General features: G+C 38.1%; 1 protein-coding gene across 7 annotated transcripts in view; it reads right to left on the reverse strand.

Moving 5' to 3' along the window:
• NCKAP5 (NCK associated protein 5) overlaps positions 1-27,939 on the reverse strand; it is a 418,402-nt gene that overhangs the window by 58,072 nt on the left and 332,391 nt on the right. For 6 of the 7 annotated variants that reach the window (XM_069861526.1, XM_069861528.1, XM_069861525.1 and 3 more), the window contains 4 exons: positions 11,558-11,662; positions 8,186-8,377; positions 3,818-7,671; positions 2,946-3,123 (listed from right to left, as the gene is read on the reverse strand). In XM_069861526.1, the coding sequence (XP_069717627.1) occupies positions 2,946-3,123; positions 3,818-7,671; positions 8,186-8,377; positions 11,558-11,662 (4,329 nt within the window). The remainder of the gene's footprint in view (positions 1-2,945; positions 3,124-3,817; positions 7,672-8,185; positions 8,378-11,557; positions 11,663-27,939) is intronic. The other variant, XM_069861529.1, reaches the window with a different exon arrangement.

Raw genomic sequence — 27,939 nt, forward strand, 5'->3', positions numbered from 1 at the left:
TGTAATAAAATTACAAAGATGAAATGAAACAGTGCAGCACGAAAATGATTGCATCTCACCTTAAGCTCCAGCCAAGGACATGAAAAAGTATCGGCGAGTGGGGAATATCCTTGGTGTGGACTAAAAGATTATGTATTTCTGTTGGCTGGCCTTTAGAGCAAAGTGCTTTTTTGATGAACACTAACGGGAAGCATATCCCTCTGAAGGTGAATGCACAAGGCTGCCATTGGTAGAACATTGCCTTTTCCATAAATTCAGCGGCAATCAAGCAATACTGTTCTTTGCATGAACAGAAATCAGAAGTAATTGGTGCGTATGTTATGGCATAATAGTGCCCCAAGTCTTTACCTGGCACATCGTAAGAGAGAGAATTAATCATCAAAAATTAAATAGGCTTTAAAGGAAAAACTCCTAGAAAATTAATGTTAAAAATGTTATGGCCAGGATTTAAAGAAGGAGAATATATATGATATGTGGTTCTGAAATATAGCAGCTTCTGCACTGAACTCATATGACTGAACGCATTGTTCAAAAACAAAGACATCTCCGTAGTTCAGAGGTTTTTAAAAGATTTATGCTGTTTTCTCCAAAAGCATTCATTTTGTCTTTTTACAAGAAGAAAAATGTGCAACAGGTCATTCTACTACACGGGACTATGTTCAGTCAGAGCTACCTCCTAGTCCTTTGCAATCTGCTTCAAAGTAAGCAGACGCTAAAGACTAACTGGAAATGATAGCAATAAGATGCACAAACTTTGAATTTAATGACTTTCCATTATTTTTCTTTGAGAAATTTGGAGGACAGATATAACATCACATACTATGGAATCCTAAAGTATATCTGTCTCTTTCATAAGGCAGCATTAAGAACTGTAAACATGTTTTTAATCTTGTTATTCTAGATGTCCTCAGCCTTTTGGCACTAAAAAATTTCTTTCAGGAATTAAGTGTCACAAAAATCAGAATATGAAAATCAAAAATATTACACACATAATGTAACTTAATCTTCAGAAACAACATAAAAAATACTTCCATTTCCAGTGAACAAAAAAATGAGTAGTATAGGACAGGTGATGCCTTTTCCCCAGGACTAATGTGTCCTTAAAGGCTAAATAGTGTAATTAGCCTTTCTTCATTACTCATGTATATTAAGGACAATCTTTGTAGTTCTCTGATAAAACAAAGTGTGTTTCTTGAAGATATACTTAAAGTCCTAAATGACTATTATTGCTGAATTTAGAGAGACTTCACAAAATGACAGACAAAAAGCACAGCAAATTATTGCAGCATTAGAAAATAATATGTTAGAAAGGAATTGTAGAAGCAATGAGTAGAGTTTTTTATACTTCTGTACGGTGAAGATATACCCTAAGCTGTCAGGACCATATTAAATGGGGCATAGTTAAACTGAGTGGCTCTGATAAGGGGCTCTGTTTTGCTATCAAAGTTCTAGATCAGTTGGATTGAATTTCCTGCATATTGCACATTTCCAGACTTTCATTCTCTCTCTTTCCTTTCAGTGACACTACAAGGACAGCCTTAGATATGCTTATAATTTGTGGTTTTATAATGCAGGAGACATCTACATTTTCAAAGAAGAGATGATACCACAGGAATCAGGAGGAAAAAGTTTTCAAACGCATTCATTCTGCATACGTTCCCCGTAAGTTTTAAAAAATGACCTTGCAGCTGTTCTTAGGAAAGACATCTGCATTAAAGTAAAAAAACATTTGCCTGAAGTTGAAACCATGTGTGGGATACTTTGACCTTAAACATCCTAAATGTCAGCACTAAGCTAAGAGTTTTTCCAGTTCCCATTATGAAGCTTTTTGATTTTTTTTACCTTTGAAACACATCCCAAAGATTTGTATTTCAGATTCTCTCAGATGAAACAGTTGCATGTGCTGTACTTCAGTAACCCAGTTTTATCAGAACAAAAAAAAAAGCAAAAGCTTCAACTTCATGTTTCAGTATTATATTTTGCACAAGTTTTCAGATTTTTGGTAAAAATTGTGATAACTGTTAATAATCATGATAATAATATGGCCAAGACAACTTTCAGGATTGAAAGAAAAATGCTCATCAAGTTAAAGCATCTCTGTCCTCCTGATGTTTGGACTTTAGAACATCGTCAGAAAGGCCCTCGCTAGGCAAGAAATTGCTCACTAAATTCAAAGGTTAACTAGAAGCTGCACAAGGAAGCGTACCCATTCAGTCTGACTTTGGGCTACAATCCTAGATTCTGTGTGCACACTTCTTGATGCAGAAAAATTAGCCACTCACATAACCTTTCAAGAACCAGAATCTAGCAGCTAACAGAAAACAAAATTATTTTTCTTCTAAATTGAAAGATTATTACTCTCTGGGTAAATTAAAGTGTCAGCTGTAGTTAGTTCCTTATTGAAGCATAGAACTAACTGCAGGGCATTAGCAAGGAGATTTTCCATGGTACAAAGAGAGGCATGGGTCAAATATATGTTTTTCGCTTTTGAGCGAGTCCCACTTAAGTGACAAATATTGTCAAATGTGGTCAAATTCTTTGCCTTTTTCCCACCAGCCGTGCACTTTCTAGGCTTAATGATTTCTATACTGTTCAGAGGAATGTTCAACACTGGCATGCAATTTTCAAGGAAAATAGAAAAAATGAAAAAAAAAGAAAAGAAAAGGGTCCTATTATTTCACTCTACTATAGTATGACTATAGCACTGTTGTGCATACATCTCCAGTGGAACTGAACTGCCAGCGGAAGCAGTGGGATCTTCATGACTAATAATCTGGCCTATAGTCAAGCTGCCAACTTCTGTATTAATTCACAGTTCTCCAGCCACACAAAATCTTTCCATCATATATAAACAGTTATTATCCTGTTTGCCTGTACTGGCAATAAGGAACACATCCAGAAGTTAAAAAGAAGGTAATAGTGTTTTCATGTACTAAAGCACTTACCAGGGTCTGATTTTGCATTTCCATATCAGCTTCTGTGTTGCTGTTTTTCTTGTGGTTTCCTTGAGAGCTGACAGAGTTGCCGTGAAGAGAGGAGCCCTGGGAGCTGCCCTTCGACACACTCCTGTAGGAAACATTATTTGATCCACTTTCTGTCTGCTGAGCTGCTTTCTTATCAACTCTGCAGGTAGAGAGTGATTCCTCTGATAAATTACATTGCCCTTCTTCAATCACTCTACTTTCCCATTCCTTTAATGTTTAAAGTAACCTCTTTGTATCTTTCTGTCTCTAGACCTTTGAGTGATAAATGTTTCTAACTAGCCTTGATCAAATCTGTCACTTGCAATTTCAGGTAGTATATCAATTTAGTCTTTCACATGTAATGATTTATATTATATTTGGGACAGCTGTGGGGCAAATGTGAAAACATGCTATTGCAATTGCTAAGTTCATCTGTGACCAAGGGTTGTGGTAGCTAGAAATGTAAGTAATTCTGACTGGTTACCAAATATGTTTGCTGGTTACAATAAATGAAGATGAAATACATGAAAACATGTACTTAATTATCCTCTATCTTCATACACCCTCTGCCTAGATTCAGGATTTCTGGCATCATTTGAATTTCTATCAACTTGGATGTAACTTGCCATTCTTTAATTTCAAAGGCCACTGGTTTGGTAAGACAGTAACACAAATGAAGTTATTATCTCATTATTAATGTCTTTTTCTGTAGAGATTGAAGTCCTGATAGTGTATCTACTGATTCCTATTATGCATTCTTAGTCTAAAAGAAACATACATTGCATGTAACATCTGAGCATCTTTAAAGCCACAGTGTATAACAACACACTCCAAATTGTATTCCAGAGTTTTACCTGTTTAGAAGCTCTTTCATAAAACTGTCTTTTGGTGAACATGTGGCTGTAGTGGAATCTCTGACTTGTTCACACTTAATCTCACCAGGTGTGCCTTGTGAAGGTTTCATAATTCTCCTCTCCATGACATCAGCTATCATGTTACCATCGTCCGTTTTCCTGTTAATTTCATTTTCTATTTCACAGTGTTGTTCAGTTTTCTTCTTTTCTTTTCGTCTCTCTAATTTTGCCTGCTTAATTCCAAATCCTGAAACTTTTGCATCTTTTTTTTCTACCTTTGTTTTAGGAACATCAGTTTTCCTGCTACTCAGTGCTGGGAGCTTACTCTTTCGAAAGCCAAACCAACTAGCTATAGAGGGCCCAGTCTTTTGTTTAGTCTCCACGGTGGGAAATTTGGTTTGTCCCTGACCCTTTTGCGCATTTTCTTGGATGCATAACATAACTTTCTCCTCTATTGTAGGTTGTTGAGCTGGTGAAGTCAAAATGTCAGTAACCTTGTCAGAGGCTTCTGCTAACTTTAAGGACATTTGCTGTCTTCGTGACTTTGCCGCTTCCAGTTTATGAGGACACTTTATTCCATTCAAACTTTGAAATGATGACATTTGTTTGGAAGGTACAGTAGCTGATGCTTCTAACTCCGATTCTGCTGGCAGAACACTTCTTTTACTTACAGCTTCGTGTTTAAAACTTTCAGTGCTTTTCTCACTCTGGATAGATAGACTACGTGCATCTTTCTGAGAAAATGGTTTGTTTCCATCACATCTTGAAGTGTTGTGAAACAAGTCTAGTTTTGAAGATGATCTGAAAGGCAGTTTGGTTGGGCTTCCATGCTGGCTATTGCAACTATTCATATTTCCAAGAGAACCTTGTCTAGAATAAGAATTTTCTGGGGGCTTAGGAGTACATGAAAGAGTCTCTGGTGTCACTGTCGAGCCAGGAATGGCTTTGATTTGAAGTCCTTCCATGGCTGAGTTCTGCCTTGTTAAAGAATTTCCTCTATCAGAAGTGTTTGTAATAATCTGAGTACGAACTTTTCCAAGACCTTCTGTCACAGGGGCAGATGGCTTTTCCCCTGTATGAATGCTAAAACTCTGACTACGAGCTTTTGCTCCATTCATGCCCAGAGCTGGCTTCAAGTGTGACTTGCTGCTAGAAGAAACCGATCTCTTTACTAATTTGTTTTCTAATCCATCTGCTCTGTCGACCACCAAGCTGCAGTTTTCATGTGAATGAGGTGATGCTGTATCCATACTAAATCCCACAGTAAAATTATTTTTTACTTCAGTATCGGACTTAGAGTCTTTTAATTGAGCGCCCGCTGCACATCTGGTGGTTACGCATATAGATTCATTTTGCTTATACTTAGTTGAACTCACATTACTTTTGGAAGCTGCGTTTATACTGTCTTTTTCCTGCTTCCCTGGTACAGTAGAGCTCTTTCGGAGAAGTTGGGGAGATTTGACAAACAATTTCAGTCCTACAGGGAGACGAGTTTTCATTCCTTTCTCATTAGAGTTTTCCATAACATGTGTAGTGTCACTACCATGAAACAGTGTTGACAACGGGGAATTGTTTACCTGAGACAGTAGAGGCTCACTAGTGCTTGTCGTATGACCTTGAGGAGTTGCAGGTAGAATGTTTGGCATCTTTTCTGGCTGACCTACCCCACTGTCACTGGAAACATCTTTTTTGCTGGAATATATGTCTTGTGAAGAAGTTGTTTCCAATGATGGACAACCTAGAGAAAAGGATCTTGCTGTTTGCAAGTCTGTGTTGGAAAATTCATGATTCCTGTGGAGATCCAGCTGATTAGGTGGTTTTGGGCAGACTTGCTTTGTGGAAACTTTGGAAAGTCCTTGGCAAGCACTGTGGGGTTGCTGAGATATGCATTTATTTTGCATAATTTCTTCTGCATTTTCTTGAAGGTAAGATAATTCAATTTTGGATCCAGAAGATACATTTTTTGCTTGAATTTCATGACTAGATTGATTATGAAAGCCAGAGTTCACGGTTCCTTTTAATGGTGATGATTTCAGTACATTTTTTGCTGTTTCACTGGGACCAGCTCCTCCTAACTTTATTGCTACAGGAGGTGAATGAGCATAATTGGGGCGAATTAACAGGGATGTTGACCTGCCTGGAGGAAGGGGTGGGGATGGTGATCGGGCTTCCACAGTTGCTAAATCACAATGGAAGTCTCTGGTTGGAGGTTCTCCATAGTCACTGGGCTCTATAAGGTGCTGAGGCAACAGTGGTGATGCTGGACTCTGACTCTTTGGATACTTTGACCCATCACCTCTACCTGGACGTTTCAAGCCCGGCAGGTGCTGGTCAGGGTGCTTTGGAACCTGGAAGACAACTTTCGAGTCAAAATTACGAGGTGGACTTTGTGCCTTTTTGAATCTTGAAAGCTTTACAGGTGGCAGAGCAGGTGGATTTTCAAGGTTTGCAGGGCTCACTGATTGAGCTACAAGTGTCTCCTCACTCTCCGTCATCACAGTTTTTTGTGGAGAAAATTTACTTCTGCTGGGTATTTTAGTCAAGTTTGGCTTTTGATTGATTCCTGCATGCACAGTGGAGCTTGAATTGGCTTTGTATGACACATCATACGCGGGCTTCACTAGTTTTTGTCGTGGATTATTTTGCAGTGTCACTCTTCTGCAGTGTGAAGATTCACTGCAGGTCACAGGGACAACTGTATTTTTATTTCCAGTATTATCTTCAAGAGTCTGTTTCTTGGTTCCATCTTCAGGTCTTTCTAATGCAGTGTAATTTATAGCATCATTTCCTGTCTGCAAATGAGTTATTCCCTGAGGTATAAGTTCAGTATATTCTGCACTGGACCTAGTTCGTGGCTGGTTGATTGAAATTTCATTTCTTGTTACAGTGACAACTCCAGTTTGATGCGAGCTGAATTCAATAGGTTCACCATCTTCAGCGTCAAATATTACTGTAATGCACTCTTCAGAAGAGGTCTTTTTTATAACCTTTTGTTGTTTAATGAAATTACATGTCTTTGGCCTAATGTCTGAGTGAGCAGATATCTCTTTTTCCTCTTTGTCAGTAGATACAAGCTGAGAATTCTCCATGACTTTGAGCATGTCAGAGGTCTTCGTGCACTTCTCAGTAAAATGAGTTGCTAATAAATCCGATGGACTTCTCTCATCACTGCTTTCTATATGCAATTCATCCAACACTTCATTGTCATCAGTATCTGAAAGCTGAAAATTAAGGTCCTTCCAGCCTATATTAGCATGGCTTTGATTTAACTGTAACTCAGGCAGCTTTGCTCTGGTGCACGATTTTACTTCTGCCTGAAATCCACTGACAAAACTAGTCAATTTTTCAGGTCTTTCCTTTGAATTACAGTACGAACTTCTTTCTAGCAAACGTTTCCTATTAGGATCCCAGTCAAAGAGACTGTCAGAAACACTGTGTGTTAATTTGTTACAGCAGGTCCTGCAGTCTTTGCTTGGCACGTCCTGCAGCAACAGTAAGCAGGAAGAGTCATCATCTGCATCATCATGTGAATCTGAATCATAAGAGAAAGTTTTGTTATGTTCAATGCAAACACTTCCTATTTCCATTGGCTTACAACACGTCTGTTTGTTATGGCTGCCACATTTAACTCCAGGGGAATATATTCCTTCATTAGAGTTCATGCAATCTTTGTAACCCCATTTTGATATTACTGAAGGTGATTCAAGTAATAGTTTTTGCTTCTGTAATTTCTTCAGCCCTTCTAAGATATGGTTTTCCTTGATACGAGTTGGAGGTAGATCATCTGCAGGACTTGAGAGGTTGCTTGCGAGTGCAGAACCAATGCTTATTCTTTTATCCCAGCTCACAGATGACTGTTGAAAGAAAATAAAACTCACATAGTACTCACAAGTGCTGTTAATAAAACGTGTTACTGTTTTATTGGAGAGTTCTAGGAGTTGCATAGGGCATTACATTTCACCCATTACTATTAATAGCAAAGTTATTTTTTAATAAAGGACTTAATAGCAGTGTGAAGGATGCAGTGCATTTAAAAAATGCAGGAAGAACAACATAAATGGAAGGATTAAGATAAAGAACAACAACAATTTGGATTGTGAAAGAGGCAATGAATGTCATAATAAATGAGGAAAGTGTGAACAAATTGAAGTGATAAAGAATTTAAAAGAAAATTGAAAGGGAGGAGAGTGAGAAGGAAGGAGACCTCGAGAGGAGACATCGGGGGAGAACCCTTACTGAGTTTAGTGACAACCATTTTATCTATAAAAGAGAAGAAAGTGAAAAAAAATTCTGAAACAGGCAGCTTTTCAATGAGTCTTGTTTCAGATTAATTTCAGGTAATAAATTAAGAAAATTAATTTCGTTTACCCTTTTGCTGCATGTCTTTCCATCATTCCAAGTGTAGGAGGAACCACTGGAATATTCACTGCAAGCACTTGAGAGGGAGAGTTCACTGCTACTGCAGCTGCTCCGGGGATACAGGCGGCTGGGACCTGTCATATTTAACTGACTCTGGCATTTCAAGACAGGTGTACTTGATTTCACATTCTGATGGCATTCCTAAAATATGAGAAGAAACAGAAATATCTTACGGGTGGGGAAAGATCATTTCACTTCCCCTTGATTAAGAAGGACAAAGGAAAAACAAGTAAGCTACTTACACCTTCCTATTATGCCAATAGTTAATATAATAGTTAATATAATTGTTTGATAGGAATTGTTGGACTCGATGATCCGGTGGGTCTCTTCCAACCTGGTTATTCTATGATTCTATAATATAGAGAACTAAATTAAAAATCGCTAACATTTGCACTTGTCGGGGGAAAATCCACAATCCTCCATGTTTTCTTCTTTATTCTCAAACCACTATTCTGCTCTTCTTTTGCTAAAGATTATTCTATTTGAATTATGCTTTGTACTTAAGCAACGGGCTCCAGTAAGATACAGAAAACAAAGTTATAAGAATGCAAGTACATCTTGACAACTGCATTATAGCCCTACAAGGTAACAGATGAGGCTATACACACTGGACAAGGTAAATTAATTTAGTATCCCAACCAGAATGTCCACTGAGAATGGAATCTCTCCATTACAGTCTAATTTTGGTTTCCTATCTAGTTCAAAGCTTTGTCTAAGAAACTCTCTGACGTAGGACAATCCATCTTCGTGTCGCTCGCAGACAGCTGAAGCCTCTTGCTTATGCAATTTATTGACACTTTATGGCTGCCTTTAGTACTTGTGTAGTTATCACCCCTCTCCAAATGCAATTTCAGCTGACTGTGACTAAGTGCCAGCTTTGAGGAAGAGAGTAATGAAGAGCAGATAGCACTTTAGGTAAAATATTAAACCTCTGTTGGAGTATCTAGGACACCTTTAATTTGTTTTCAAACTAATATTCTTGTGCCTAACAGTCTTTGAGCTTCTTTAATGTTAAGTGCCTGCACCATTCTGTTATCCTTTTTTCCAGTTTCCTTACAGAACCAGACGTCTTTTTAATTACCAGGAACACCAGACAGAGTGACATGAATCTGTTGCATAAAACTTTGCTTTGGATTTCATTAAGGCAGAATATAAGCATGCAAGCTCAAACAATATTTATTCATTTTTGTATGTAGATACAGCCCAAATTAATTTTGTTTACATTAAAATTTTTAACTTTATATTTGCAAAGACACCAGAAATCTAAAATTATATAACCCACAAAATAATTCCTGAAGCTTTATATGTAGTAGACACTGGTTCTTCATGCAAATTGCTGGGAAATGCTCAGTTTGTAGCCACTTCTAATACACTAACACGTTTGTTGAACTTCTGCTAATTTCTTCCATTGATTCCCCCATGTCCTCCTCTTTATTACTACTAGGGTTGAACCTTTTCTCAGTTAAATGGCAGAGAGCAGGATTTTTACTGCTGAGGAGTTCATCAGTACAGCTGTTCATTGCTCAACTGACATAATAATGTTCTAGTTTTGACAAACGTAACTACAGGGCAAATCATTATTCTCTGTCACAGGCAAAACCTACGAATGGGAAAATCATTTAGAGGTAGCAAGAGCACATTTCACCTCTGGGAGTTATTGGTACATGTTCTCCAAGGAAGTCAAATGGATGTAGGAGGAATAGCCTTTAAATCCACTGGCTCTGGGAAGAATACATCTTTCAGCATCAGAGGCAGCCTGATGCCTATGTTTTTTGGCTCTGAAACAGACTTTCTCGCTTTGTTGAGATAAATTACTATTTCTGACACTGTGGTTCCCATCGGAGACCTCCTCTCATCAGCTTCCTCAGCTATGATGGTGTTATTCCCTTTAAGGTTGGCTGCATAAAGGCCAATGGCAGCATCTGCATGTTCTGGCTATTTCGGTGCCTTTCAGCTGTGGCACCGGGAAAACACATCATGTCAAATTCCTGCCCTCTATAATAGGCCACGTCCCAGTCATCACAGCGTTTAAGGGAATGATGCCTGTAAAAACCTTTCCTGGAGGAGAAAAGAGGAGATCACAGCAGACTGACAAGCACCGTTTTCCCTTCCTGTCATCTTCCTCTACTCTGAGAGTCTTTCCTTTGCACCCATAGAGAGGAGAAAGGCATTTGGTCCTACAGTTTTAGCAATGGGAAAAATGGAGATATCCAAGCAAAGCAAAAGAACAGTATATTACTGTAATCACCTTCATTGTTTAAGAGACGAGAAAACCTGCAAAAAATATCATGCCATTAAAGATTCTGAAGTAAGACGTATACCAAATTTCTAGATTGCATTCAGATCACTAAAGAGAGAGTGGAATTTTCTCCCACAATTTGCCTTTATTCTCTAAATTATCCAATAAAGGACTTTGAATAGGATGTTTATGATGCACTAATTAAATGTATTTAACTTGCATATGGGTCTATTAACTGACACGATGGAAATTTAATTTTTTGTAATCATGACTCTTAAGTCTTTAATGAAATTAGAGTAAGAAGGCTTGAATGTAGTATTACAATTTAAATACATAATTTTTGCTAAAATCACAGAAAATTGAGAGAATCAGACCATTAAAGACACAAAATTCTATATGAGAAAAACCTAACCTGAAGGTTTAATTACACATAATGTAAAAGGTCATTAGCATTTTTGTGAATCTTTGAAACAATGCCTTTTCATCAAAGTATGTATTACAAAGAAGATTACATTTTTGTTGATACTACTATACTTCAAGATCAAAGGTACACACAGGTTCAGTGTTCTGTTCCTCATTGTTTCCCTCTATCTTTATGTGACTTTTGTTTTTTAAGCTGCTTTTCTCTTTGACAATGAAACATGAAAGCCACACTGGTTAACGTTTTGCCAAATAAGCACAAAGCTAACCCCATCTGAAAAAAAAAAATGCAGAGCCCATGAATTTTTTAAAGTTCATACATAATATATCATAAAAGTAGGATGAATAATACTGTGTATGGGCTTTAATAAAAAGCTCCTTGACCATTTCTCAGAGATTGTGAGATGTAATCAATACCCAAAAAGGTATATTGGGGACACTGCTAAGATTAATGCTTTTTTGCACAGTGACACTATCTGCTTACTATATCAACTGAGGACACAATATTGAATTTCAGAGAACAGAAGGAAGAAGAAGTATTGTTATCTACCTCAACAGTGTTTCAATTCAGAGATCAGCTTTACGGCTCATCCCTGACATCAGACTTCAGAGATGAGAAGGAGGGTTCCAAGTGAGGGTACAAGGACAGCACAAAACCTCACCTGCATCTGAGCATCAGCAGTTCGAGATTGCATCAGGCTTCTGTTTCGTTCTACTTCTGAAAGCAAATCCCCAGACGAGAGGTCTAAGATGCGTGAATGGAGTTTCTGGAGGGGCAGAAGGGAATGAGCAAAGCATAAGCATTTGTCAAATACGCTGCAGATCAGCATTTTTAAAAGTCCAAGCTCTGCTGTTAAATTTCAAGAGAAATGAAGACCCTGAGGTGAAAGAGGATTTATTCTTATTTGAAATGTTGTTCTTTGTGTTCACTTTGTCCAGGACTTCCTGTCTGCAGAACAGATTGTTCTTCACCCAAAACAAACTCTACTTTTTCTCCTAGTCATTGTTTTGCAACTTATCATTACTTCACGTGCAACAATGACAAATGAAAACGAGTTCCACCACTATCCATAGAGTTTGACATGTTTAAGGAAAAAAAGCATAAAAATGAACTACAAAATTAACATTTATAAATCAATCAACATGTTAATGTTGTTTTATTTACGAGCTGTTACACCTTGAGTGAATGATTGCAAAAGCGACCCTATTTTTAAACAGCATTGATCTGCTGAAGGCCTCCTTTGCACACATTTTAACTCAAAGTCATTAATGTCATCTGTTAGGAACAATTAATGTGAATAGAAAATAATTGCATCAGGGAACTAGGGACTCAGAGGATTTTGTGCATTAATATTCACATGCTGTTCGATTATATACACAGTTCTTCTTTCAGTTTTGCTTGGAAGGATGGCTAGGCTTGTGCCTTTTCTTCCATGTTCACCTGTATACTAATTACTAAGGCTTTCAGTGCGCATTAAGCCTGATTCGCTTTAATTGCAGTTTCAATAAAATCCATGATTTATGTGAATGCCTTGGTCAATGACTTCAAAAGAAGAAATATCTGCAGTCTTGTCAGTCATTGGACCAACATATCGTGTAACAGGCGGTATGGATCTGACTCATCATCCACTCAAATCAATGAAGGACTTAACACCCCCAACACACTCCTCCCACTCCCCTCCCCCAAACAAAAAGACTTTGAATCAGGCTCTTTTAATTTTCCTATTAATTCTCCAGGCTTGAAATCTGGCAGATCACATCTACCCTCTCCTCAGCACTGGGGCGCTCAGCTTGGAAGAAGAAATGGTGCAGGAGCTGCCAGGGGGACCCTGCAAAGGACACAAACCGTGGAGATCTGGACAGGCTGCATGAGCAGCACATCACCCTGTCCATCCAAAAAGCCTGGTCAAGGAGGGAAAAAGAATCTGTAGCCACAAAATCCCTTCCATGCAGCAGCAATCATGGCAAGACAGCTCTTTGCAGGGCCCTGAAACATCAGTCATGCAGTATCTTATGCCCAGCTACTCCCCAGCCTGCTCTCCTGGTACCCACTGCAGAAATTAATCTGCCAGAGAACAAAGCAGGCAGCCATTCCTACAGCCTCTGTTATCTGCATGCTGTGCTTCAGGCATCTGCTTCAGACAATCGAGCAATTTTTTCTTTTTTTAAGAACTACTGATTATAAATTTAGGAGTCATTTCTCAAGAGTTACACATTCATGCAAGTTTCTTAAGGAGATACCATTGCAAATGGATTATGGAAAATATTTTCAAAGATCAATATTCAGTATAAACATATTTTGTCCATTGTATTGTTGAATAGATGAAAATGTTACAAGCACTCAGTATCCAATATACTTTTCATTATAAATATTAACTACCCATGGCCATGCAGTTTTTAACATCAGCGATGCCTATCGCCTAGGTACAGCAAGCACCTTTTAAAGTGTTATTGCTAGAGTTACTGTCAGGTGTTTGCTCAGGATTTAAGCTCCAGGTAAAATGCCTTCCCAAACTCACAGATTTACTGACTTAGTATACGTGTTATTCTTGACCATAATTCCAACTGCATCGTTGAACCACCAGAGAATTCCACCGTTTTCAGAACCAGGAGTGACCAATGTAATGAACAAGTAGTGTACTTGCTCTTTGCAGAGGAATTAATTATTAACTAATTGATCAGGTAAAACCAGCCACCTGATTTTTGCTTCCAGAGGTACTTTAGCTAAGTTACAACAGCCAGATCTGTGCAGAAGACATGATGTTTGGGGACATCTGAGATGGATGAACTTTTATACTTCAGCTTTTATGTTCCTGTAAAAATGTATCCTAGAAATACTGCTATAGAAGTTCTATAGTTGTAAAATTGTCTTCCTATCTTTCCAGCAAGGCAGTTTAAATACTTCATTACTGAAATGGGAAAAAATATATATATCAATAAGGGAAATTAAAAATACTCCTATAGTGTCATCCAATGGAATTTAGTTTGCTGCTGTTATTGTCCATTTCAGACTTAAAAACACAGATTGGTCCAGTGAGACCAGGCAAAAACCAGAAATAATTTTTGCCAGTGATAAGACATTGCTTTAAATGGCTTGGAGATACAGGGGGTCCCTCCACACCAGCACAGCCACCAGAAGGGCTGGGCTGCACATGGGTCATGCAGGGTTTGAACCATCTTTGCCAGCCTTAAACTATACGACTCTATAAAACTCTAATAACAAAGGTGAATCAGCAGACTAAAATGACTGACAAAGAAGGAAAGTGTTTCCTCAAGATGTGATTATATTTCTGTATCAAACAAAAGATCACCACATTGGGAATACTCCCCCACACATATGCAAATAAGCTAACAGACACACGGCCAGCACAATGACTAGCGTTAACAAGTAAGAAAGTTTGAGATCATTAATTAAATATAGTCACACAGCACTGAAGCAAGTCATCCAATTACAAAAGAAAAGTGATAAGAGAATTGTTTTTCTTTCATTTATTTTTTCTTTTTCATTCTCCATTTTCTAATTAAAAAAGGGGGAAAACACTACCATTTGTTAAAAAAACCTCATTAATGATCCATTTAAAATCAAGTAATGGATTGTGCTAACTATGTATCTTGATTCTGATTTCTTCTCAGATATGCAAAACGTATTGTGTCCTTTATGGTTATTTTCAGAAGACAGCCACATAATTAGATCAAGGAGCTACTGCTGCCTTGAAAATTGTACAATATTAAAATCACTGTTGATGCTATCACAATGCAAAGCAACAAAAGGCAGACCACAGAACAGACTGACTTCCACAGAAAAGATTGCATCTGTTTAAATATGAAACGGAAGAGTTGCAACTATAAATGCAAGTCACCTGCTTCGTTTCTTTGTGCCCTATATAACGATAAAGGGAAAATGGGCAATAGTTGTACATGGTGGGGGATGCCCGGGCCCCTCTAGAAGCAGGAAACCACCCAGAGCACTGGACTGCAGAACAGAAAACCCTTATGGAACTGCATACAGCGTGGGCTGGGCCAGCTTGCTTGGAAATTACCTTGCACTGAGCTGTGGCAGGGCAGGTGTGGACTAAAAAATCTGTAGTGTCTTAGCTAGACTGGACCTGGGTCTCTACATAAGCAGATGCTGAGAGGTACAGAGGCCAGGAAAAAGCAGAAAGGGCCTCTCTGTGGCTGCCTGTGACCAGGAGCAAAAAACCTCCTCCTTCACCTGTGAGACTGATGCAGAAAAGGCCATGCCCTTTGTGGCTCAACGTCAAGATTAACTCCTGTAACCCACATGAAAAATACAAACAAAGTAATTGATAATTTAGGTGGAAAGCTATTACATCAAGTGCAATAGGAAATACAATTATCTGGCAGGCAGATAACCGATCCATCAAACAGTTCCCCCTCCCCACAGCAGCATCCTTATTAAGGCTTTCTAGGAGGATAAAAAAAGGCTACTACCTGCTGCCATGAGGCAATATTACAGAGAGACTTCCCTCGCTATTGTGCCTCTTGAGTGTTTCTATGCAGAATATCTATCAGTTCCCATCTCCTCTTTGAAACGTCTAATGGCCTGCAGCATTGCCAGAACAATTTTCAATGAATTATGCCAAACTGTATGCGGCTCTCCAATATTGGATGAGTTAATTGCTATTAAATCAATTGGCTTTGCTTTTCTCACATGAGCCAAAGTCTATCATTCACAAGAAAGTAATTCTCTCTCTAGGTTCTAAAGAGACATTTTCATCCTGGTACTCGGTGCCAGAGCTGCGAATGTTTGTTTGGCGAGTGTGGTCTCCTCCCATCGATGTTGTTACCCAGGGCATCACAAACCTGAATGGGCACACTCTGGCCTGATGTGCTATATAACCCAACTACGGGAATAGGGCTGGCAGGGAATAGCTTTCCCGCAGCCTCCTCACCACTAGTTTTTAATAATAATTTAATAATATTTAATATATTTAATAATAAAGAAGACCCCCCTCAAGTCCACAGTCATCAGCACCACCACTCTAATTATACCCCTGTTGTACTAAATCAGTTAAGCCCTAGTAACACCACCAAAAATGTGCAAAAAAAGTGTGGAACACAAGAAGAAAGCTGATACGGGGATCTCCTTATAGATGTGAGAGGCCCATGAAGACAAGCGCTGACTTTTTTTTCACTATCACCTGAGCTGTCTCTCTTTTCCTGTTCCCTTGTTCATCTTAACAGTCGTATCTATCAGAAGCAGAGTGCGGCTATGAAACAATCATATCTAGGACAAGCTTCAGTTTCAAACGTCTTACGGAAATAGTACTCTATGCTACATTTCCATTACACCACAGAAGACAGCAGACCAAAGAAAGAAAGAAAAAATATGATTAGATATGCAATTTATGTACTATTAGTATACGTAAAATATTATCTGTCAGTAAACTAAAGCTTGAATTTCAGTTCTTAGATACATGGCAGAGATGTTGTACAGCTGGAGATGAGAGGACATCCTTCACCTATACCATCAGAAGTTTTCTACATTAAGAACATGCACTATTCAAAGTGTGAACATGTGAACTTCTCATGCACTATATACTCCGAAATAAAGGAGTAAGTTAAGTGTAAGAAAAAAGTAATAAACCCTCTGAAAAGTAGAAATAGGTTTTGCTTTTAGGCAAATTAGAATTTGTAATGCATATGCTTTTGACATATGGTAATTCTGCTTTCTAAAGAGAGCAGAACAAGCGGTTACCAACATAAAACAGCCAAATATGAAGCAAAAGTGAAAGATGCAAAAAGATGTTTCCATTTTATTGAATTCTAATAATTACTAACATGGGAAATGTACTTGCAATGGTATACTATGCACATACAGCAATGCCTGATGGGTTATTGTATAAAAGTGATGCCATGAAAATAAAATTATAATGATGTCTTCACCTCTTGGAAGTCTATATTTAATAGAAAATGCAGAATTATGTCCTACTTTCCTACTAGTCACTTCCTATAAACAGAACTTCATGGCCATCACTGTTTAACTTTGTAGTGAAAGAAAATTATTCTTTCCTCTCTCAGAGTTTATAATGGTGAAAGCAATTGTCATACTGAGCACTTTCCACTAGTTAACCAGTTTGATTAGGAATTTGCCTTCATCTTTCCAGCTGCTTACTTCATGTGAAGAAAGGCAGTTTCCCATGAGAGGTCCTGCACATGGTATATGCCACCCCAGATTCCTTCTTATTCCTATATCCTTTAGGGTAATTTCAAGGACATTTCATGGTGGAAATAGCTGTGCTTTTTTCCTTCCAATTCTCTAATAAATTGCTTTGCAATCATCATTTATCCTAATAGTGTGAATTAACTTCTGACTGTGGCTATTTCTCACAAATACTTCATCTCTTTTAGTGGTGGTTCAGCTGCAGAGTAGAGTGTGCCTTCAAGAAGCATTCTCGTCATTCTTGCCACTTCTCAGCAGTGCCTTTACATGAAATAAGGTCCTCTGCGCACAATTAACATTTTTGCATTTCTGCCGAGAAACAAACGGTTAATAATGTGATTTTTTTTTTTTTTTAATTCTTTTTTTTTTTTGGTGCCAGTTCCAGGAATAAAACAGGACCTTGTCTTTTAATCTGCATTAACATCCATATATGTGTATCTCTCTCTAAATTTTCAAAAGGTGCACTCAAAACAGATCAAAATTTAAAGGATGAGGAAATAAGAAAAAAACAACTTCTTATCACTGGGTGGAGGGAAGTTGAGTATTTTCAAAGGAAGTGACACTAGGTTCATGTACCAGCTTTTCTTGCTCTCATCATTAGGGTAGTGTTCACTTGTAGTAACATGTCAGCTCAACAATTCTTCTAGATTTATATCTTTCCTTTATAAAATTTGTTACATGTTTACAGGTTTGACTATATAAGATTATTTTGCAATCTATTTTTGGATTCATATTTTCACTTGTACTCATAGCAACCATGACTGACCAGCCTGTACCTGTGCGTTTCCTTAAGCATCAAAAGTTTGCATCAAGCAGCCAGGGATAAGGAAATGGTAAAGTATGATTGAAGCATAGGAGCAAATGGGTTTACCACAGCTTTCTTCTGGTCCTGTTCTTTTGCTGCAGAACATTTATAGAATCATAGAATCACCAGGTTGGAAAAAACCCACCGGATCATCGAGTCCAACCATTCCTATCAAACACTAACCCATGCCCCTCAGCACCTCGTCCACCCACACCTTAAACACCTCCAGGGAAGGTGACTCCACCACCTCCCTGGGCAGCCTCTGCCAGTGCCCAATGACCCTTTCTATGAAAAATTTTTTCCTAATGTTCCGCCTAAACCTCCCCTGGTGGAGCTTGAGGCCATTCCCTCTCGTCCTGTCCCCTGTCACTTGGGAGAAGAGGCCAGCACCCTCCTCTCCACAACCTCCTTTCAGGTAGTTGTAGAGAGCAATGAGGTCTCCCCTCAGCCTCCTCTTCTCCAGGCTAAACACCCCCAGCTCTCTCAGCCGTTCCTCATAAGGCCTGTTCTCCAGCCCCCTCACCAGCTTCGTTGCTCTTCTCTGGACTCGCTCCAGAGCCTCAACATCCTTCACCTCTGCAATATGGGTAACAGGAGTTTGTCAAAGGAGACATCTAGGAGAACACGCGATACATAGTCACCTGGTGAAGGAACAACATTCTCCTATAGTTGGACCATGTTTTACCATGGACAGGATAGGGGCTAAACCTGGAGTGAGACACTAACAGCATTTGACCTTTTAACATACCGCTTCCTTACCCAAAATAATTATATGCTCATCACCACTTAGACCTCAAGAAGTTTGTAATAAACGTCTGTGCAGGCAAGGACATGTAACTTCTGACTGCAAAGCTAATGCAACACACTAAGCTCTGTTTTCTATTTCTCTGTTGCTACAGGCACCACTTCCAACAGATCAAGCTGTTAATGAAGACACTCGAGATCTGGCAAAACTGCGTAACATGAAACATTATACAGCTCACTCTGGCACAGGCAAAGCAACTCTGAAGTGTTACACCCCACTGTACTCACTGTGAATGTGTAGGTTGTCTTTCATATTTAATATTCATTCAAGGGCTGTCGGACAAACTAACTACAATCAGTTTGCCCTGCATGTTGCCGCGAGGGTTCTCAGCAGCTGTATCACAGCAAATTTACCACTGTAGTTGGCTGGATTTATTTTTTGGTGAGAGGAGGGTGTTAATGCACAGTAATTAAACCCCAAGATAACTCTTAAGAGTGGTACGAGCAAACAGTTGGAGACTGCTATTTATTGGTCTTGCCTACAGCTGTGTAAAATATAGGAAACTCTCACAAATGTGCAGTATTGCTCAGTGGTAACAGGAAAAAGAGTTATACATAAAATAAATATTAAAGGATTAACTGTAAAAAACATTTCAGTAAGCTGTATCAATTCTTAGTACAAAAAAAGGAAGTTTCCAGCTACTCCAGAAATTTTGAGTCAAGTGGATTTGCATTTTCTAATAAATATACTTCAATGAAAGTTCTAATTTAATATTTTCCACATTTTTCTTTTTCCTGCTACTGGGCTGACTTCACTAAAAAACCTAGAAGGGTGGTGAAATAGAAGATGCTAAACTTTTAAATTCAAACCCAATATTAATAGTAGTTTGTCAGTTTTGCTGGCAAATCTTCCAGGAGAGTTTACTGAGACTTAACTGACAACATCCAAGACAAAGTAGAAGGCTGTGATACTACAAACAATTGTATGGAAGATTAGGGTGCTAAAACTACATCAGAAAATCCTGTTAACAAGGCAAATCCAGGACAAAAAATAAAACAAAGGTTTCACTGGCATCTGCTTCAGATTTTCCAGGCTTGCTACTCTCTGTTATTATCGAGCCATCCAGAGAAGGCAAAAGCCAGTGAATCAGATCTCAGAGTAATTCAGAAGGTTGGAAACTTACATTCTAGGGTATAAATTGGGAGGTATTAGGCAGACATTTGATGCACAAACATAAATAACATAATCTCTCTGCATTCTTCAGAGAGTTGACAACATTAATGCAAGCCTAAAATTACTCCTGTTCCAAATCCTTTAGTTTTATTAATTTTTATAAACTGCTTTAAATAAAAGTTACACTGAAAGGCAGAGTAATCCTCTCTGATCCTAGCTTTCATTTTATAACTCTATCAATGTTTTCAAGCTCTGAGACTCCAAAGCATTAGTTCTCATTTAAATAGCACTATAGTAGGAGTCTGTAAATATTGCAGTAATAATAAAATGAGCTAATTTAATTTCTTAGGAGAATGTATGTATAAAGTTCCCTGTGGTTTGTAATTACTTTAAAGTCAACACTTTACATCAATGATCTGGTAATCAGCTAGTCAGAAGGTAAATAATTAATGAAATAAATGTTTTCAATGAGCTAGCTCATGGAAGACTCCTCAGAGTATGCTAGAACACCAGTTTTGTGAGAATAGTACTGCAGAAAAGTTGACCCTCTTATTAGTGCATATTTGTGTTCTGTTTCTTATTAATTTGGTACAAAACAGTAAATGCTTTTTCCAAACACCTTCTTATTGATCTAATGCTAATTAATATGCTAATTCCACATTGCTAACTGTGTGCCGACATAATGTAGGTGCTATAAATTACGAGAATATCGAAGAGAGAAAGGCAGAATCCTGCCCATCACGACACCTTCTCTTGTTCCATTGCTCACAAACAAAACCATTTTTTTTCCTAACATTTCAGCATAATCAGAATCAGTCTAGGAAACACCATGACACTGAACTGCTATGACAAGGAGCAATTACAGCATTAATCTTTTATGGCGTGCTCTATACATGCTATATATGCTTTAGCAGTAAAAAGGTGGGCTGTTTTTTATTATTTCACTGTATTTAATATATGCTTTAAGATGAAAGCACAGAGTAAAAGTACTGATGTTTCAGCCTCACCACCAAACAGGCATTGCATTATCAATCATTATCTGATTAAATGCCGCTCACTAATTTCAACATGCGGCTAGATTGCCGATATGATGACAGGCAGTAATACTCCTGGTACCACAACATAATTCTGATCTTTGTCTTAGTGATTCCTACAGTTTAAGATTCATTTTCACATTCACTTTCTGACTATGCCCCAAAATCATCTAAAGGAATTAGGCAGACCTCACTACGGTGTTGTTATTGACATTTATGTTGAACGATGTTGGCTCTTACAGAATTGGAATCTACAGATCAATTCCCTTATTGGATTCGTTCTCAGCGCTGCCATGATCATTTTATCACAGAAGCTGCTGCCATCAAATGCTGCTTTATCACTTTATAATGGGATAAGCTGAAGATTTCCTCTAGCATATAGCTAGAAATGAAAACTGCCTGAGCTCTAAATATTCCTTTCACAGATTTTCAAAAATGTCCTCATTAACTGCATACACTTATTTTAAAAGTTATTTTAAACTCAGTTTACCTAACCAGCAATAATCCTTGCCCACAAGAAAATTCCAGTTCTCATGATGGTAAAAAAAGAAAAAGGCTAACAATGGAGACTGCCTTGTATCTATCAATCACCTTCTTCCCCTCGGTCTATGAGTCAAATGACAGAAAACGAAAAATGAGGCTAAGAATGAAAATGTGACAGAAAAAACAAAATGGTCTCAGGAATGGTAAGTAGTAGGATGTGAAAACACAAACACATGTAAAAGGCACGCAGAACAAACACACACAAAAGGTTTGTCGCAAGTGTTTCATCTGGTTTTGAAAACATGCAGGGCCATGGCATTTTTGTAAGAGTGGCGTTACAGCTCCTGTTGAGAGAGGAGTTCGTCACATTAATTTAAATCTCCGATAAAATAAATTAGCTTTTTTATTGCCAGGTTGAACTTCAGGGCTATGATTGTTATGTATTGCTACAATCTAGGTCTTAATGGCATTTTAGCCCTGTGGTGGTCAAACAGAAACCATTTCAAACCTTCTAAAGGCTATTAAAACATGTGCAGATGTCTGGAAAATTAATACTATTATCTAACTCTAACCTTTTGCCTGTAGGAGGAAAAGGAGAGAAAAGGCTCAGGGAAGATGTTTGAGATCGATACATGGCAACGGAGGAGGGTAAGCACTGTTTCACATGGAAGTTCCTTGGCTGTGAAACTGTGATTCAAGTGAGTAGATTCATCCTTATTTGGATTGCATTGAAATCATTCATTTACTTAGAAAAATAATTTAAAAGAGATGAGCATCATTTTTACAGTCCTTCCTCTGTGCTGTTTCCAAGGTTCAGCCAGCTTGACACTGGAAAGCTTCATTCATTTATATGACAGGAGCACGAATTTCTCAAGGTTAACGTTGAACGAGCCATATTTTCCTTGCCTCATCGCCAGGCGCTGAAAAGGTTTCTCCATCCCTCAACCCTTTCTCTTTATTTTTTTTTTTTATGTGTGTGTAATATTGTTAGAATGTCAGATGAACTGAAAGGAGTTTAAAAGTAGGAGGAGGATTTCTGGAAATAGTTCTATCATTCATTTAAGGCTTTTACATACATATTTTCTCTCCAACTCTAATGCATTGGTTTTGGCTCTGACAGAATAATTTCAAATAAGGAAAGACTTGTAAAGAAGGTTTTCTTGAATATGTGGATACAAAGTACTTTATTCTACACTTTTTCCTCAAAGCACTTACTTCAGGTAAGGTTTAGAGAGAATAATGGGCAGATTCCCAGCTGGTGAGAATTATTGGCTCCACTTCTTGTACTGAAATTAAAAGAATTTGTGCCAGGTCAGGAATTGCCTCATAGATTTCTCAAAGCTTTGCCGCCTTTGAGAAATAAAGCTTCTAGAGGGAGACAATGTGCATGTGGTATTTCATTCTTGAAAGTCTCAGATCTGAACACAAGATCTCTGAATGGCAGGTCAAGTTCTGCAACGTGTCTTCTGATATACAAAATCCACAGGGTTTGTGTGCAGGACAGAGTACAACTCTGTAGACCCGTAGATCTGAATAAGCATCTCAAATCCTGGCTTCAGACCTCTGTAGTTCCAGAACTTTGGATCTGGCAATCAGCCTGGCCATGCAAGCCAAGAAATCTTAGCACAGCTGAGGTGAGGGAGAAGAGCCACAGAGCCAAGATGGAACAATGAGAAGGGTGGTACCAACAAGAAGGGTGGATGCTACTGGACAAGAAGAGGGTACAAACCTGCACTGCCCATCTCATCTGCACCTTGCTCCTATTGCTGCAACCAGGAGGAACACCGGGAAATGGAAAACAAGAAAAGTCAGTCATCGCTCCTTGGCCACACTGTGCTCTTGTGAGGGAAGGAACATTGCCCTCTAAGCACAATTCAGGACCTGGAGCAGCCTTGAGAGCGCCAGGTCCTGGCGTAAGGTGACACTGAAGAGTGCCCTCACTCACCCTGTAGCCAGTACCAGAGGCAGCCTGGCCCCAGACCAGAGCAGCTGGGAGCTTTACCTCTAGGATGGACAGCTTATAGCCTCAGACCTTTATTGGCAGTGTCTGTGCTCAGAAGAAGCAGTGCCAACATTTGATTAGGAATCTGTGCCCTTGTGAATTGATTGTTTTTTTCACAATAGATAAAAGCAGGGCTTAGGAGGTATTATATAGGAATTTCAAAAGGGGTCAGCTCCCAGTTCAGCTCCAAATAAGTAGCCTGATTTTTAGAATAGCTCAGCACAATGCCTGACCACCTGAAATTCGGGTCCCGTGTGCATGAAGTACCTAAAGACTTAAAGTCTTTAAAGTACCTAAATTAAAGGTTAATTCTACTAGTTATTCCCCCCTGAACTGGTGAAGACTGGTAACAGAGCTGGGAGTACCCATATTTCTAATTATTGTCAAGATCTCCCAAGAACCATTTAGTGGAATAAATTTAAACGAGCCTCTAAAATACAGTGCTAATCTCTGATTCGTGTCCACACGTGCAGGATCTATGGTCCATAATAACTGTGCTTGGGTGTCTGCCTGTACCTACAGAATAGGGAAAGTACAAAAGGCTTGCTTGCAGAAAAAAAGGGAGTTCAGAGTAAGTAATAGGAAACTTTAAAGAAAACAGACGAAGCATTTCTGGTTTTAAAATATGACTGAACATAAAAAATTTAGAATCAAAACACTATAAAATTAAATAGTTCATCTCTGAAACGTATACCAGAAAGATGAACTGAAGAGTGGGTGTATATTTCAGATGATTAAAGCACTGATATTAATTCAAGATGCCATTACTTTGGCAGTCTGGTTTCCATACTTTTAATGCAGTAAGATGGAGTTTAATTCATAATATTGAAGATGCTCTTGTAATGCAAACAGGACACAGACAAATCACTGCTCTTCCCTGCACCCAGACATCGGTTGGTGACTAATGAAATATGGCTTGCTCACATCCAGATGAAGAAATGAGCATAAATGCAGTCTAAAAATGCTAGAAATACAGAAAGACTCAACTCTGTCAATATCACATCGTTAAAGATTTAATGACAAAGGTAACTTTTCCTTTTAGCTTGTCCTTATCAAGATACTTAGATGGTAATTTAAGAGTTAAGGCACTAATGGACTCTTCAGTTTCAATGAGCACCTACGTGCTGATTTTATCTTGCAATACAGTATTTCACATCCTCAGCGAAGTCAACGGAGATTTAGTCAATAGTGTCATGGCCTTTGGATGAGGATTTGAATCTTACCAGTATCTAAACTATCATTAAAGAAGAGAGGTCGTTTGGGAAACAAAGGAGAGCATTAGTAAAACTCAATACTAAAAGGCTGGGTAGGTTTTGCAGGTGTTGTATGATTCGTTACAAATAGCATTTTATTCCAATTACCAATCCTCTCTTCTATGTGCAGTATCCATAAGAGTATACAAAATGGACAACGTATTTCATAGGAAAATTATGTTTTTCATAAAAGACGGCAACAGAAAATACCTATTGAATAATCTTGTGTGCTGTGAACCCCTTTGCATAATGTTAGTTTGATTCATTTGATGGAATATACTAGTAAATTGCACTGACCTAATATAATCGGAACATTTTAAATGTTACCAAACAGAGTACCTATTGGCACACCTATATTTAAGTAAAAAACTCATATATTACTTCATGCCTGTAAAGCGTCACTACACTTAAACAACAGTAATAAAGCCACAGTTATAAAGTAAAATGTCAGTGAAGTTCTATATGCATTGAGTGTACTAAAATGAATCCTTTATCTATTGTTATTTTTTCACAGGCACACACTTCTGCTGTTGACCTTCACTTAAGTTTCAAAGTCTTAAGAAAACAAGAACAAACTACATAATTAGCTCCATTAGTGCAATAAGAAGAAAATGACACATCTGTAATAATAATGGTTATATTTCTATACCATTTCTGAATTTCAATAGATTCCCACTTTACCATAAAAAGTAGCGGCCCTCTAAATCTTTGAATCATTTAATTTTATGCATTCTTTTGGTATTTCATTTAGGGGTTATGGACTGTGAAATATGCACCATGATGAGAAAACAATTATCTAGTGCACCTGTTGTTTGTACATGTTGTATTTAAGCAGCGTTTTCAATGGCTACTATTTTACTCCACTGTGAAATGCAAAATGGGGAGGCTTTAAAAGTTGACCCGGCGACAGGAACTTAAACTTTTAAATGTAACATGTTTTGTACTTGCCACACCACATACTGTGATAATATTATAAAGCAAACCCATGCTAGTTTTTGCCATCAGAATATCAGTGAGAAAGATTTTTCCATTTATTAAGGAAACCAGAATGAATGACTCTTGATTTAAAACATAAATATATATATATATACATATAACAGGAAAAAAATGGATTACTCAGTCACAGAAAACACAAACACACAACTAACTCACAGAGTTTTCATGAAGTTCAAACTCTACCTCTAACCAGCCTGTTTACTTACACTTGACCATTTATGCAGGGCTTTACATGATAAGTTGCTAATACCTCTTGCTAATATATTCAGCAAACAGAGCAGGCTGAAATAGCATCCAACAGGTCAAGCACTGTTATAGATTAAATATAACTGCATGGAATAAAAACACTTATCTTTTTAAGGCTTATTAGAAGTTTGAAGTACAAGACAAGTTTGGAAAGGAATATAACAATATTATTTCATACTGTGGAACCCCTTCCTTTTTTCTAGATTTATTCCTATACTGAATGCACAGAATGATAGGAAAAACCATGAAAAACATTCTTATACTTAATAAGTCTGCCCACAGACTTGCTTAGGATTTCAAATGCCATATTGGATTCCTGCCATCATGTGTACCATCACTGATAATAAAAATCTATGCATAAAATAAAGAGAAATCTATGGTTCATCCAGTGTCAGTTGCATATTTTTCTTTGTCTAAAAAACTGACAGTAGAATTTTACTTTTGTTGTTCAGGTCTGTCATATCAGTACAGCCTCCTGGTTTTCTCAACACACGCTTATTCTGAAAAACTGTCTTTGCTCTTCAGAACAATGCCTATGCATTTGTTTGAAACTTAAAAAAGAACATAGCTCTCTTCAGCCAAAATAATTCATAAATACTTCACCAAAGATCACTTGTGGCTTTCCTAAAGGCTATTTTCTCATTTCATTTACTGGTTTTGGTATCTTTGGAGCAATTTACTATCATTAGGAAAACAGGAAAAGCTAATTTTTAGATCTCATATCTGAAAATTATGTATTTAGAATCTGATCACAAAACGTCATGTTTGTGTATATATGGAAAGCCATTCAGTGCTCTTCTTTGGAGCCTCTCAGGGCTAGTAAAGTATTTTGACACACAAAATTCTCACAGTTGGGCGTAATTTCTTTCTTAAAAGCATTATCATTCTCATCAGAAGTACATGCCTAGTGAGCTCCAAGTAATTCTTTTTGCTTGCGAGAAAATAGCTAAGAATTCGGGTGCTGAAATAAGGGACAACAGACTGACAAGCAGCGAGATCACCAAAACACAGATTACAGATGGAGCAGACCTATCAGGTCAGTTGATCTAATTCCCTCATAATGAAATATCGTTCTCCACTGAACCTCTAGCTGCCTTTTGTTTGCTTTGGTTTTAAACGTTGCAAGGGATACTGCCCTACCTCTCCTCTCATACATCATGCCACAGCCTATAACAAAAAAAAATTGTGATGCTCCTTTATCAGCCTGAATTAGGTTTAGATCCAGCAAATCATTTTGGCAAATGTTTTAGCTTAAGAAAGTTTCCCTCATTAGAAAAGAGCAACCCCATGTTACAGACTGGTGCTCTTGAGGGACAAGAAGAGCTGCCTCAGCCATTTCACTCAAGGGATCTCACAAAGCTTCTTGGAAGTCTACACGCCACAGCTGTGAATTTCATACTTACAAGCCTAAGTCCCTCGAACTAGAGACGGCTAGTAGAGAGTTACAGCTGCAGATGACATGCAGTGATTCTCAGTGCACTCCCAAAAGTCTTATCTCAGAGCCTCCTTCCAGAGCTGGCCACATATCAGATACCAGCCTCATCCTTTCAGGTATTATGCTGCTGCTTTTCATTCAAAAGTAGGATTCATACGGCTTAACTTAGGGAGGTCAGATAATTTTCTTCAGAGGGGGGTACTTCTTTTCCCTCTCCCATCACTGAATTTGCTCACCCATCTGTCTAACAGTAGGGTCTCATGAGCACTTAAGTGCTGCAATGTTATATTGGGAGTTGCAAGCTGGGAAATTAAGATATATGGTTTATAATATATTATCACGTGTTTATGATTTAAGCTAAGATGAAATACAGAGATTCAAAGCTTTGTATTTCTGTGTTCTCAGATGTTATTGGTGAGAGAGGACATGACAGAAGTAGAAAGTAGGTACCAGTTTACTGAGATTATTTAAGATAGGAAATAATGACATCGGCATCTTCACATGAAGAAATCTTCCTTTCATTTGTTTTTGAAAGTCTCAGCATTTTTTTTTTTGACTCTTCCTTACTAGATCGCAAATCGCTATCTTGATTCCTGATACAGAGAAGCATTCTTATAATTTCTGACTGCTACAAGACTGGATACTCTTCCTTGGGACAGTACCTTCAGGACAGTAACTACGCACCTTT

This window comes from Phaenicophaeus curvirostris, chromosome 7 (genome assembly GCF_032191515.1).
Source record: "Phaenicophaeus curvirostris isolate KB17595 chromosome 7, BPBGC_Pcur_1.0, whole genome shotgun sequence".
Classification (NCBI taxonomy): domain Eukaryota; kingdom Metazoa; phylum Chordata; class Aves; order Cuculiformes; family Cuculidae; genus Phaenicophaeus; species Phaenicophaeus curvirostris.